Source organism: Rhinolophus ferrumequinum, chromosome 9, assembly GCF_004115265.2.
Source record: "Rhinolophus ferrumequinum isolate MPI-CBG mRhiFer1 chromosome 9, mRhiFer1_v1.p, whole genome shotgun sequence".
NCBI lineage: Eukaryota > Metazoa > Chordata > Mammalia > Chiroptera > Rhinolophidae > Rhinolophus > Rhinolophus ferrumequinum.
In genome coordinates this window covers 23,183,001-23,197,595 of record NC_046292.1, presented here as the reverse complement: position 1 = coordinate 23,197,595, position 14,595 = coordinate 23,183,001, and the positions used below count along the sequence as shown (strand labels likewise).

The window sequence follows — 14,595 nt, the reverse complement described above, 5'->3', positions numbered from 1 at the left end:
AGCAAGTCTAGCTTCTATGCCTATCCTTTCTAACCTCTTTTCTTTCTCTCTCCATAGATAATCTTGAGTTTTAGGTTTACTCTTTCATTAATTGTTAATATGAGTAAATATGTGTGTGTGTGCGTCCCACTGCTTTCTTAGATAAATGGAATCATACTATACCCTTATTTTTACCTCTATACCTTGCTTTTATTCACTTAATTATATATTCTGGGGATGCTCTCCATGACATTGTATAGACTATTCCTCACTTCTTGTTTTATAGCTGCATAAATAGTCCATTTTGTTGATCACCCTACTTCATTCGGTTCCCCATTACTGAACATTTGGGCTGTTTCCACTCTTGCTATTACAAATAGCACCACCATACATGTGTCTTTTCATATTTTTGCCAGTATATTTTTGCAATAGAAATCTAGAAGTGGAATTGCTGGGTCAGGGAGTAAATGCATATGAATTTTGCTGGACATTACCAAATTTCCCTTCATAGAGGTTGTATCATTTTGCATTTCTACCAGCAAGGTACTAGAATACCTGGTTTCCCTCAGTCTCACCTGTCACCAAATGTTGGGTTTTGCCTAGCTGATGATGAGAAATAATTTCTCATTGTAGTTTTAGTATTCATTTTCTTAATTAGAGTGAGGTTGAGCATCTTTTCAAATGTGAAAGAGACATCGCATTTAGGAACCCTGCCCTTTATCTCCCTGCGGGGCACTTGCCCCCCCTGGAATATGAATATGAACTAGAAAGAAAGTGAAGGATTGAATGAACAGAGGGATTGCTTGACCATCACGTGAGCAGGAGAAGAGACGCACTGGCCAAGGTAATAAAACAAAACGGCAGAGAAAGGAAACAAAATGATGACCACCGAGGACAGGATTTGAGTTTCTCTCTCTGGAGATTTTAGATGGGGTTTTGTTGATATATATGAAAAATAGCCGAGGCTGGCAAGTGACCGTGTGATCTGTGGCTTATTGGAAAGTGAGTGAGGAGATCACAGTCCAGCAACCAAAGAGTCTGGGCCTGTGCTGAACTGGAGCCGAGAGAGTCCCTATTTCCGCTGAGGCTCAGTTACTCGCATGGGGACCCCGGGATGTAGCAGTAAGGCACGCCCCTCCCCACTTCCAAGGTCGCACATGTCCCTTGGAGAAGTAGAGGGAAGCATTAGTAGTTTCAGTGAGATGAATGAATGGGTTCTGAAAACTGGGCTTACCCAGGAAGTGGTAATACCCATAGGCAATTTACTCTCAATGTTTGATATAGGTTCTATGTAATTAATTAGTTTCTCCAAGCCTCAGCTTACTGGAAATGGGTAATAATCCCTGCCTATAAAATGGGGATAATAATAGCATCTGCTTTTCCGTGGTGCAGTTGTCACAAGGATAATCCAGAAGCCCCGACACGTAGAAGGCTCTCAGTACCTGTGAGTTCATCACTGTTGGCCGTAGTGGCAGAACTATCATGTGCCGCCGGGGGATTTGGAGACATAAGGCTTAGGGAGAAATCTCAGCTCTCACTCCCTTCGCTCTTGATCTGATCTCTTAGCCTATTTAGCCTTAGTTTTCTTTTCTGTAAAGTGGGGATGATAAAGCAGTGTCAGCGCCATGTCATCAGTATGAGTTGTCTACTGTCATCGTCCTCAGCATGTTTTGATCCTCTTTATTAATCAAACTTTCTAATATAACTTTCTGTTAAGAATGCTGGACGATTAGATATTTCCAAGAAGTTTATAGAATTGAGAGAGGAAAGGTGTGCTACATTTAGCTATATTTTATGAAACTGATTGCCTGGAGGAATTTGCAGAAATGTGCAGAGAGAGAAGTGCTGTGTAGCTCTTCGTCCCCTTCCCAGTGCTGTTCAGGGCCTTTTTGGCATCTGGTAGCCCCATAGTAAGGGAGTCGAAAGGAAGCAGGGGTTCCTTTAAACTGCGAGGCTGGTTAGCTTCAGATCTCTGTGTTGATGCCATCCTCCTAGGTCTGAGTCTAGGTGCTACCACTTGCTAACCCAGAGTTAGTTGCTTAACCTCCATAAGCCTCAGTTTTCTTAGCAGTAAAATGGAGGAAATATTATAACAGCACCTCACAGGGTTTGTGTTTTGTGAAGAGTGGATATGACTCTCTCATGTGAAGCTAAATGCCTGGCATGTGTGAGGTGTCGGTCCATGGCAGTGGTGGTGACACAGTAGCAGCCGCATTGGGGGTGATTGTCCTCAGCGGTCTGGAGGAGCGAGGTACATTAGTCAGGGTGGCCTAGGTTACACTGTATTAACAAGTAACCCCCAAATATCAGGGGCTTAAAAACAGGAGTTTATATCTCACGCAAGCTATTCAGGCTACATGTATAACATGGTCATCAGGGACTCTGCTCCTCAGGGTCCCGTAAAGGCCCAGGCTGACGGGACGTCCATCTTGACTCTTGTTCCACAATCACCAACGCAGGAAATTTTGCAGACTATGCACTGGCTCTTAAAGTTTCCCCGTGCATGGGACACGCATCACTTCTGCTCTCATTTTATTGGTCAAGGCAGTCACGTGGCCTAGCATAACTTGTAAAGGAGTGGACAGTGAAATCAGCTATGGACCCTGAAGGAGGAGGACTGGAAGAGCTCGCTGTCATGACCACCACAGGGACCAAGGGTCTGGGTGCAGGAAGAGGCAGGAGTGATGAGAAAGATATGGGTGACACTGAGAAGCTGAGCAGTAGGAAGAGTGGACAGAGAGACCTAGGGACTGAAATAACAGGCTTGGCTATATCAGAGTTATGCGTGGACACCCTTCCCCCCCCAGTGTCTGGTGGAGTCACGGACGTGGCCGGCATTTATTCGTCTTTCCGTCCATTCACTGATTCAAGCAATAATCACCGATTTGGGGCACAGCGGGACAACTATGTGCCGAGCTCTAGGCCAAATGCTGGGGATTCTGTGTTGTGGGAGACAAATAATAGGGTCCCTACCCTCACAGAGCTTACAGTGGAGCACGTTGTACTGGTGCTACCAGCAGAGCACGAGGGCTCTGCCCACTCTCCTGCAGCACGGCGCTGGGTGTGGGGAAGTGGGCTGGGTCTCTGCCTCTGCCACAGGCCTGACAACTGAGTGAGGAACCGAGGAAAAACCAATTTGATCCAAATAATAGCTGTACTCCAGCCCTTCTAGAATGGCAAAGGACTTTGTTTAAAGGATTCTTTTCATTTCTCCCCTCCGGCCTGTAATAAAACTCCAAATGATGCAATTGAACATATCCGTAAGGGTCCCAATAGACGGAACTCACAGTTATATAGTTTATGTAATTTTCCATAAAAACAAAACCAATACTTGTTGGCAGACACATTTTATAGAGAGGTTTTTTATTTGTTTGTTCATTTGTCCCCTCAAGAAATGTGCTTCTCTCCCTTCTGTCCCCCCAGCTCCCTGCGGTGGTCATCTGACTTCACCCAGTGGCACCATCCTGTCTCCAGGCTGGCCTGGCTTCTACAAGGATGCCCTGAGCTGTGCCTGGGTGATTGAAGCCCAGCCAGGCTACCCCATCAAAATCACCTTCGACAGGTGCTTGTAACCAGAGCTTCTGGGGAGGTGGGGGAGAGGTGATCTCTACGGAGTGGTGTGGGAGAGGCCCTGAGGGGGTGGGTGCAGCACTGACGCTGAAATGTCAGCAAGGTCAGAGAATACTGGAGCAGACTGGCCTGGGTGGGGCAGATGGCACTGGCTTTGGCCTCAGCCTTGGTTCCACCTCAGTAGTGGGTTTGTGCTATTTAAGGGACTCTGACTGGAGGGGTGAAGCAAAGGCTGGGGGATGTCAGAGCCTGTTTCTCCCCACACCCCCAAGGAAGCAGAGTGGGCAGATAGATACCATGACATGTTGAAGGAGGCATTAGAATCCGTAGACCATAACCCTGAAATTTCCAGTATGGGAAGACAGCTTTCCTGACCTCTGACCCAAATCCTGTTCCTATGTCCCCTTTCCAGCTCCCACCGACTTCGAGACAGAGCATTCATGGCCTAGAATAGCAGTCTGCAAGCTTTTCTGGGAAGGGCCAGAAATAACTATTTTAGGTTTTGTGGCCCACCGGTGGATATGTTACATATCCTTTACTTTAAAAAAAATACCCCTTTAGAAATGTAAAAACCATCCTTACTCTCAGGCCATGCTGTAAACTAGAATTGTCCCTGGGCTGTAGTTAGCTGACCCCAGTATAGAACATTCTGACCCCTGTGAGGCTAGTCATTGTGCTTCTAGGTCTTAAGATGGGTCATGGCCCAGGTCACAGAGAAGATTGAGAGAGCTGCGTCCACCATGGGGGGAAGAAGAGGGGTTAAATGCCGTGGAGAATGTCCTTCCACATCGCTAGTGAATGTGTGCAAATGACATTAAAATATTCCAGCCTGCCAAAATCTGATTGTTCTCATGCCCGAGGTCAGACAGGGCCTTTTATCATTTGCAAATGACTAAGCCTTGGGTTTCTCAAGAAGTCTTCATCTCCGTGTCTGGCAGATTTAAAACCGAGGTCAACTATGATACTCTGGAAGTGCGAGATGGACGGACATACTCCGCGCCTTTGATTGGGGTTTACCACGGGACCCAGGTCCCCCAGTTCCTCATCAGTACCAGCAACTACCTCTACCTCCTCTTCTCCACCGACAAGAGTCACTCGGACATCGGCTTCCAGCTGCGCTACGAGAGTGAGTCTCAGGGAGGCAGATGGCAGGGTTGGCCCGGGTCGGGGAGAGGACCCGGGACTGTGCTCCCACAGTAGGCTCCAGCCTGGCCCCATCCCCATGGCATTCTCGGTCAGGCTGCGCTCCTCGGGAGACCCTCCCTTGCTCTCAGCACGTCTCAGGACTCAACCTTTAGAGATGATGAAAGCTTCTTTCTAAAGAACCTTTGAAAAGGGTCAACCCCTTGGAAGCAGTGAAAACTGATGACCGGCACACTGACTTCTCGTATGCTCACCAAGGTCCCCTCTGTGTGCAGATGATTGGTGCCACCGTGCTGGCACTCTGCGAACAGAGCATTGCACAGAGCACGAAGTTGAAGTGAGATGGCCTCTCCCACTTGCTCACCCTCTTCGTCACCTTCTGCATTCCTGGCTGGTGCCTCAATGTAATCAGAAGAGATGGATGTCAGTTCAGTTCTTTGCAGATCACGGTAGAAAGTTTTAGTTGAGAGCACCATGAGGACAGGGTCGTTTTCTTACTCACGTTTGCATCCATAAGGCTTAGCATGGTGTCTAAGCCAGAGTGGACACTCAGCTTAGGTTGAATGAATGAATGAATGAATGAACGAACAAATGAACAAATGATCAAGCCAACTTGTTTTCTCTGATAGGTCTTCAAATACCCTCTCAGCAGATCTTGACAGCCACATTTGATGTGTGGGTAAATGACAACTTCAGCCTCCTTTAAAGCAGGGCTCTCTCCTCCCTCCCTCCCTCTGTGAGTCAGCTGGGGTCCCTTTATGGTGATGGTTGAGCTGTCTGTTCCAGCTGTGGGCTCTCTTTTCCAGCTATAACCCTGCAATCAGACCACTGTCTGGATCCAGGAATTCCTGTCAATGGGCAGCGTCATGGGAATGACTTCTATGTGGGTGCTCTGGTGACCTTCAGCTGCGACTCGGGCTACACATTAAGTGATGGGGAGCCCCTGGAGTGTGAGCCCAACTTCCAGTGGAGCCGGGCCCTGCCCAGCTGTGAAGGTGAGGCAAACCATAAGGGGGCACTCAAATACTGGATTCCTTTCCTGACGTGAAAAACCAGACGCTGGAAGGGGCACTGACTCTCCCAGAGTCAATGAGGGTTTGAGAGGAGATGGGGGGGTGGGCTCTCAGGAGGATTGTGGGGGGAGCGCCTTGAGCCATTCCAGTCTCTCACTGCCCTCTTCACTCCTTCTGTAGCACTCTGTGGTGGCTTCATTCAAGGCTCCAGTGGGACCATTTTGTCACCAGGGTTCCCTGACTTCTACCCCAACAACTTGAACTGCACCTGGATTATTGAAACATCTCATGGCAAGGGTGAGTGTTTTGGGTCCATAGCAGGTATTGGGATGTGACAAGGTCAGGACCCCACATTCCCCGGATCAGAATGACCTCAATGGGGATCTCCCTGCATAGTGACCTGTGGGCTTAGTCTGAATTTTTCTCACCAACAAGAAAGCTCCTAGAACCTTTCCATCTCTTTGATCACAGAACTCATGAACAGAATATTTAAAAATAAATGTTTTTGAGAATCATGATCTCCAGGCTGGAATTGATCTTAGAGATGACCAGCTCTCAAATCCTTAATGCAGTAATCTTCTCTAAACCACTCCCCACAGATGATGACACACCTTCTGGCTAAATAGACACCCCCACTGGTGAGGAAGTGGCCAACCCATTCAACCCGTGGGCACCTACTGTCAGTTTCTGATAGATCTGACCCCTTCTAATAGTCTATTAAGTGTCCCTGAAACTTACTTCTTGTTCTGTGTTCTGGGGAAACATAGGATGTATTTGCTTCATGTCCACCCTTCCAGTATTGGACATAGCAACCCTCTTCACACATAACTCAACTATTCCTCACCATGCTGGACTGCTGCCCACCTCTCCTAACATAAATGATTTTGGGAGTCCGAGTTCAAAGTAAGGGTGCTAGTTACAAATCAACGTTAATTAATATACTCTTTTGTTCAACAAATATTGACTGAATACCAGATGTGTGGTAGGCACCGGGCCTGGGAATAAACAGTGTCCAAGGAGATCTGGCCTCTACGCTCAGCAGCTTATTCTGAAGTTCATCTAGAGTCATGGTTCTTAACCCCTCTGCACTTCGGCAAATACATTAATGCTTAGCTCACACCCTCGAGGTTTTGATTTTCTACACTGTAGGTGGAAACCAGCCATCTATGTTTTTAGAACACTTCACTAGTAATTCTGATGCATGCCCTTAAATAAGAACCACTGATCTAGAAGAATTAACCTGTAGAAAAGACAAGGAAAAAAAATTTAAAGGAAGAGTAACTCTTCCAGATATTAAAATGTTGTTATGAGCTACATTAATTTTGCAGTGTGGTATGAGTATAGGAGTGGACACACAAATCAGTGAGGGAGAATAAAAGTCTATAAATAGATTCGTGTGTGTGTGTGTGTGTGAGAGAGAGAGAGAGAGAGAGAGACTGTCTTTAATATATTATTAAAGTGTCATTTCCAATCCATTGAAGAGAGAATGGATTATTTAATAAATGGTTTTAAAGCAATGGGCTTAAACATTTGGAAACAAAGAAAAAAATCATACTGCACACATTTAACCACATAAATTCCAGTACTAGAACATGAAAATCTAACCTCAGGTGGGGACTTACTTTAAGAGTCACACCGAAAGTAGAATCTGTAAAGGCAAAGACTGTTAGATTTGATTAAATAGAACTTTGAATGGATTTATGTAAAACAAATCCGTAAAATATTCAAATAGTAAATGGACAAAAATATTTGCAACATCTGTAATCAACTAAGGATTATCAACCTGATACAGGAAAAGCTCTTAAAAATCTTCAATAAAAATATGTCTGGTCTACAGGCCTATAAAATGAGCAAAGCTATAAACTAATTCTCTGTAATAGAGGAAATACCACTGAAAAGACATCGACCCCACTGATAAGTGCAAATTCCACCAGCAATGAAATTTCCCTTTCCAAGTCAGTAAAGAAAATCATGACCATTTAGCAGACTGTAGAGACATAAATACTCTTCTTCAATGCTGACATTTGTGCAGTGGGTGAAACTTTCCCGAGGTTGATCCAGCAATGAATCAAAACCCTTAAAAATACACATGCACATAAGGAACTCAAGAAATATGTATGTGAATTGAATTAAACTGAACCCAGACCCTTTTCCACAGGGCGCCGCTTGTAAGAGTATCTCAGATTAACAGACATATGAGGCTGCTGGCTCTTTGCTCCCTAACAGACAGGAGAACAATGGGAGAAAATCAAAACTCTGGGAAATTCAGAATTTTCACACTTGCCACCGCCCAGCCCAAAGGAAGGGCCAAGAGAATGTGTTCTTGCTGAGACCCCAGGACTGGCATCTTTTGTAAAACCCACAAGGCTGTCTGGGAGTTAGATAAGCTGAGCAAAGAGAGCACCTACTATGTGCCAGGCACTGTGCTGTGCACTCGCAAATGCTACTCCAATTGTTCCTCATTCCAAGGATTATTAATAAATGCCACCGTGTGGGAGACACTGTCATCCACATATCACAGCTGAGGAAAGTCAAATTCAGGGCGTGGTGAGCGACTTTGGCCCATATCCTTCCGCGGGTCGGTGGGTTTTTGACCCAGGTCTGCCTCCCTCCAAAGCCCATGCCTTTCCCACCGCCCTGTCTTTCTGCTCCAGTGTGGTAACCCTGTCCTCCTCACGATTTGGAGTGGCTCACTCCAGTGAAGTATTCGTTTGTGTGTACTTCTGTCACACCAAATCTGGGTTCATACTTCAACCCGGGGCCTATTTCTGTGATAGTGTCTTCATTTTCTCACAAGGGCCAGAAGAGCCCCGGAGCCATCAGCACAGCTGGGAAGCCCAGGGGTTTCATCTCAGTTGTTTACTCATCCTTAGGACCCCAGCCAAATGCTCCCTCCTTTGGAGGTGCTGTATTTGCAGGCAGAAGATGAGAATGCCGTACAGAATGCTTCATCCACTCCATTTCCCCTGTTTCTGGGTATGACCCCCTCTCCACCCAGCCCTGCTTTCCAGCTAGGAGGGAAGGACCTATATTTCACCAAGCTTTCTCCCAAGCTCTGTACATTGAGAACTCTTTCCTCATTGGCACACGTGTGTGTGTCGGGAAGATAGGAAACACTCAAGCACACGTGCCTGAGACTCTCCAAGCATGCACACAGCCATCATGCCAAGGCCTGTGAGCCCTGTGAAGCCTTCCCGACCCTCACGACATAATTACCCGCTCTTCCTCTGTGCCCCCACTCTGGGCTCTCATTACTGATGGTCTGTCTCCTCCACTAAACTGGGAGATCTTTCTCAGTACTTAGCACAGGCCTGGCACTTAGTAGGTGCTTAGGATCTGTTTCTTTGGGCACGTAAATTAACGGATGCATCTTGGTTACCTAGGCATAGGGCATTTACAAGCTGCATCCTGGTCCCACTACTGCTTCTACCCCACCCCTACCCATGGAATCCCAAATGCTCCTGCTTTGCCAGCTTTTATCAACAGAGAGACAAGAACATGAAAACATCTCAAATGCTTTAGCATTAAGAGCTTGGATCCACCCATCTTTTATCAAAAACATGTAATTATCTTGAGAAGTATTTCTCAAACTTTTATGTGCCTACAAATCACCTAGGGCTCTTGTTCGCATGCGGATTCTGATTCAGAAGGGCTGCGGTGGAGGCCGAGATTCTGCATTTCTAACAAACTCCCAGGCGATGCCCTGCTGGTGGCCCGTGGACTTTGAATAAGTGGGTCCCGCACCCCTGGTGTGCCCAAGTTCCTGCCCTGGCACATGCGGGGCACATATTCCCATGGGCACACGCACTTGTGGGTGAGCATGCTGCCCCATAACCTTCCTCACCACCTGACCCCTCATACCTGCTCGTTTTCTGTAGCGTGAGAAGCAGTGTCGTGCCGCTGATTATTGCACAGCCTCTGCAGTCAGATCGCCTCACTTCCGAGCTCAGCTCTACCACCTACTAGCTGGGTGACCTTGGACACATGACTTTCATCTCTTTGTGCCTCGGTTTCCTCCAGGTGTAAAATGGAGATGAAAATAATTGTACCCATGTCATTGGGTCATTGGCAGGATTAAATGAGTTTTCATATCTTCCCTTCCAAAGGATAGGGGCCAATTACAGGGCAACTAAAACACATAGGACAGTAACTCACCAATAGTCAGTGCTCAAATGTGAACGAATATTATTGTTTTTTGTTTAGTGCTCTTAGCCCTCCCCCACAGGGGAGTGCTCACCTCCCTTTTTCTTCCTCTCACGGCTCCTCCTTCTCCCTGTCTCCTCGATGCCGTTCCACCCCAAGCTTGCATACTGCCGCTTCTTTGAGTCTCACGCTGCCCTCCTCTGGCCCTCTTGCCCATGCTTCTGGCCGATGCGTGGAAAAGAAGGCCTATTTGTTGGTGACCCCCAGACCTACCTCCGCAGTCCAACCTTCATCCTGAGCCCCACAGCTATGCTCCCAGTTGCCCACGAGCTATATCCCTGCTTAGATGCCGAAAACAGGGGGTGTTCAAAGCTAACTCCATTACCTTCCACACCTGCTCTTCCTCCTGCATGTCCTACCCTGCCGAGCGAAAGCCATCACCTTCCTCTCGGGCAAGACGCTTCCTTTCACTTCTCCTTTGCACTCACTGCCTCTGCCTCCTGTCCACTCTCCCTCCCTGAGGCCTCCTGTCCACTTCCTGCTCTCACCCCCTCTGCCAGTCCCCACCCCCTCAACCATGGCATGACTGCTGTATCCTAATTATTCTCTGCCTCCTCTCCATCCTCCTCACCACCACCAGCGTCTCACTAAGTCTGAAATGTGATCCATTCTGGATAGGCTGGCTTCTCATTGTCCCCGGAAAAATACCCGGCCTAGCCCCAGCCTGCCTTTCCAGATTTTTCCTGCTGAGTGCTCAGCCACACCGCGCAGTTCTCTGCGCCCTGGACTCCACAGCTCCTTTACACACACCAGCCCCCTGTGTGGGATGCCTTTTCTACCTCATTAATGCCTAGGCATCTTTTTAAGGCCCAAATCAAATGTGCACTCCTTGGTGAGGCGTCCTACTCCCCCCTCCTCCTGCTGCAAACGCTTCCCGTTCTGCTCCCCCTGGCACTGTGATCTACGCTGTTTACAGCAATCATCAATCTGTACTGCGGCGACTTGTTTAATGTCTTGGGTATGCCCTTGCACCTATCTGGCCCTGGGTTCTAGCCCAGAGGAAGCACTCCACAGATACACAAATACTTGTTGAGTGAGTGAGTGAGTGAGTGAGTGAGTGAAAGACTATGAAGCATTGTCACAGAACTAGCCGTAAATAAATCTCCCTTTCCCGTTTTGACAAACGAAAAGGGGTGTGCTTCTCCCTGACTGGACCTGTGAGCCATGGCGGGAGGCAGTTCATTCAGGTCCATGCACTCAGGTTCGCCCATGTGGACTCAGCAGTGCATGTTTGTACCTCTACACCCATCGGCAATTAGAAATTGGAAATGTCCGTGGAGATCCCATCTGGCAGTGGGGCTGCTTCAGCCACCTCACCGTCGTCACCCTGACCCTTCTGGTCTCTTGTCAGGTGTGTTCTTTACTTTCCACACCTTCCACCTGGAGAGTGGCCATGACTACCTCCTCATCACCGAGAACGGCAGTTTCACCCAACCCCTGAGGCAGCTGACGGGTTCGCGGTTACCAGCCCCCATCAGCGCTGGGCTCTACGGCAACTTCACCGCCCAGGTCCGCTTCATCTCCGACTTCTCCATGTCCTATGAAGGATTCAACATCACCTTCTCAGGTAAAGCTTGTGAGGGTCCCTTGGGGGAAGGACACTCTATCTGTCCCTCTGCTGCCAGCCTCTGGTCTTCCTAGCAGATGGTTGTTGATCCGTTCTCTGGTCTCTGGGAGAAGGGAACTTACTACTGCAGCAAAAGATCGCTGAGTTAGACACCAGGGCGAACTTCCCTGTAATGGGCTTGGAAGGAGTTAGCAGATATGTAGGGGAACCTCCTTTGAAGGTGTTTAGGTTTCCCTCTGAACTTACCCAACTGGTTCACCAAGAAGAATTCAAAGAAGTCCCTTCCTGCCCTGGCAACAGCAGATTCTTAGCCTGGTCCCACCCACATCCACTATTCACAACCTCAGAAATTTACAAAAAAAAAAAAAAAGGAAGAGGGTTTGAAGTTAGCATACTAGTAGAGTGTGTTTGTCTCCTTTGGAGCTTCTTCATCAATGCTAATTTAACAATAATAGATGTTTATCTCTGTGTTTAGTAATCCTGAAAAGAAAACTTTAATTTGACATTCAGGGAGAAAAGGGGACCCTTCATTCCTCTGGTACCAAGTCCCCCTGCCCCTCTTGTCCCATTGCTCCCCAGTGTTCCCTCCTTCCCAGCCAGAGATATCAGATGGACTCACCCGGGTTGGGCAAGAGATATCTGGCCTCTGGGAAGTGGGACATGGCCCGTGCTGCCCCGGTAACAGAAGCCACCTGCCACGCACCTGGGCTGGCCTCCCAGGTGGGACATATCCAGCACTGGGCCTCCTCCTCACCACACAGAGCCCTGGGGAACTGTGTCTCAGAGGGAGATGCCCTCAGGGGCAAGGAATGGTCACTTCTGTGCTGCCACTAGAGGTACCAGGCAGGTTCCTCATCCATACATGGCGCCCTGTCACATTTGTCATCTGCCTCAAGTGCCAGCATCACTGAGATATAGCTTTGAGTGAAGCATTTAGATTCTTCTTCCCCGTATAGGTTGCCCTCGGCTGGGTCACACGTTCTGACCCTCTAGAACCCTGCTGATTGGGTCTACCTGGTTCAGTGCCCTAAGAGAAAGAGGCAGGAGAGTCTGCGAGCCGTGAGGCTTGAGGTTAATATGGAGACGAATGGAATAGAGGAGGAAGGGTCAAGTCATGAGGAACCTCAGAAACACTCCCAGGAAGCGTGTTTCCAGAAGCACTGTGCCCTGTCCCCCTGCTCAGTCAGAGCGCATCAGACCACCCAACACACCGTGCGGCCTGCTCCTCTCCTCACCGCTTGTCTCTCGGCCTCTGTTTCTCTCGGGCTCTCTCGCTTTTCTTGTTTCCTGTCATGGGTCAGTGTGTGCGTGTTCTGTCCTCTGTCTGTCTTTACCCCTGACTCTTTTCTCCCTGGTGTTTCTGTCTGTGTGTTCCTGTCTTCTGTGTCTGACGCCGACTCTCCTGCTACCTTTCCAGAATATGACTTGGAGCCCTGTGAAGAGCCCGAGGTCCCTGCCTACAGCATCCGGAAGGGCTTGCAGTTTGGCGTAGGCGACACCTTGACCTTCTCCTGCTTCCCCGGGTACCGTCTGGAGGGCACGGCCCGCATCACGTGCCTGGGGGGCAGACGGCGCCTGTGGAGTTCGCCTCTGCCAAGGTGTGTTGGTAGGTGGTCACGTGCTTTCATTTTGCTTCACTAATGGGGTGGGCCAACCTTTAGTCAATTGACATGAGATAGTGGAAAAGCACATAGGCAAAGAGGCCCACGGGCCTGGGTTTGAGGACTGCCTGAGCATACAGTCACCTGCAGTGGGACCTGGGTGGCCTAACCTCCTTCTGCTCCAGCCTCATGGTCTGTAAAGATGGCGGTACCCAATTCATGGGCTGTTCTGGAGCTTTACCTACCTTTGTAAAGTGGATGCACAGTAGGCACATGCAGTTGACGTCTGTACTCTTCCCTCCCACCCCTACCACATGCTTCCACAGCTTAGGATTTCTCTTGCAGAGAAATCTGGGTGGGGCACTGGGTGGACCTATAGGAAGGAGATATTTGCCCATGGAGAGACCATGACCTTTGCCCGTGGAGAGACCCAGTCTGGTGGAGTAGAGGGTGCTTTCACTAGTCCAATGGGGGTGCTAGCCTTTGAGAATCCCTAGAAAGACTTCATCCATTCAGCTGGGGAGGAGAGAGGGAAGCAAAAGAGTTGGCTTCATTTATGGAGTACTCGTTGCATGTCAGGCAGGCTTCTGGGTGCTGGGGATCCAAAGGTGACCAGAACAGAGAAAGTCTCTCCACTTGTGGTCTCACATCCTGGCGGAGGATATACGCTGTAAACCCACAGATATGTAGTATGGCAGGCAATGTTGAGGGTGGTAGAGAAAAACAAGGTCAACAGAGAAAGTGCTGGAGGTAGGGTTGCTCTTTTAGAAAGAGTGGTCAGCAGAGGCCTCGCTAACGAGTTAACATTTTAGCAGAGAGCGGAAGGAACTCGAGGAGCTAATCCCTCCACTGTCTGGGAGTGCCAAGGCCCTGTGGGGTGAGGATACAAGGTGTTTCGGGAGCAGCTCAGGTCAGTCTGGAGCAAGTGACAGGGAGAACCGTCGACGATGAGGTTGGAGAGTTGGAACTGGGAGCCCTCTGAGCCAAGGCCCTGCCTGCCACGCTGCCAGAGCTCTAGAGAAGGCTGTTCAGAGCTCCAGGCCTGAGGGGTGAGGAGATATAGGGTCATACCGCAGAGAACGGGGATAACTGTTGGCTGTCCTTCGTTTAGAAGGTTGACGGCTCTGCTTGCTCAGAATTTGCCCTGTGGGACTGGACGGAACACAGGCAGGATTAGTGACATACTTGCCATGCTGGCTATTTGCCAAGGAACTCGTGCTTCAAGTGAAGTAGAACGTAAAACCTCAATATACCAAACAGATAAAAGCAGCCTCGCTCTGACTGAGACTGGGCCAGCGTCTTAGGGCCTGTGAGGCCAGCCTTGCCCGAGACAACACCATGGAGCCCTGCGACTCTGCAGAGGACAATTGTAAACAGCCTGGCAAAAATAGGCGGGGCTCAGGCTGCAGTCACAGGAGCTCAGGGTTGGGTCTCTGCTCTGCCGTTTGCCAGCTGGTAGATTTGGGCAGGCCACCAGACCCCTCAGCCCCAGCTTCCTCATTTGTAAAACAGAGATAAC

At 48.8% G+C, this 14,595-nt stretch overlaps 1 protein-coding gene across 1 annotated transcript in view; it reads left to right on the top strand.

Moving 5' to 3' along the window:
- The window catches only part of CSMD2 (CUB and Sushi multiple domains 2), a 579,918-nt gene that overhangs the window by 379,065 nt on the left and 186,258 nt on the right, over nucleotides 1–14,595 (top strand). Inside the window, exons 16-21 of the mRNA XM_033115124.1 lie at nucleotides 3,403–3,541; nucleotides 4,488–4,675; nucleotides 5,499–5,687; nucleotides 5,886–6,002; nucleotides 11,260–11,475; nucleotides 12,893–13,081. Of these exons, the coding sequence (XP_032971015.1) occupies nucleotides 3,403–3,541; nucleotides 4,488–4,675; nucleotides 5,499–5,687; nucleotides 5,886–6,002; nucleotides 11,260–11,475; nucleotides 12,893–13,081 (1,038 nt within the window). The remainder of the gene's footprint in view (nucleotides 1–3,402; nucleotides 3,542–4,487; nucleotides 4,676–5,498; nucleotides 5,688–5,885; nucleotides 6,003–11,259; nucleotides 11,476–12,892; nucleotides 13,082–14,595) is intronic.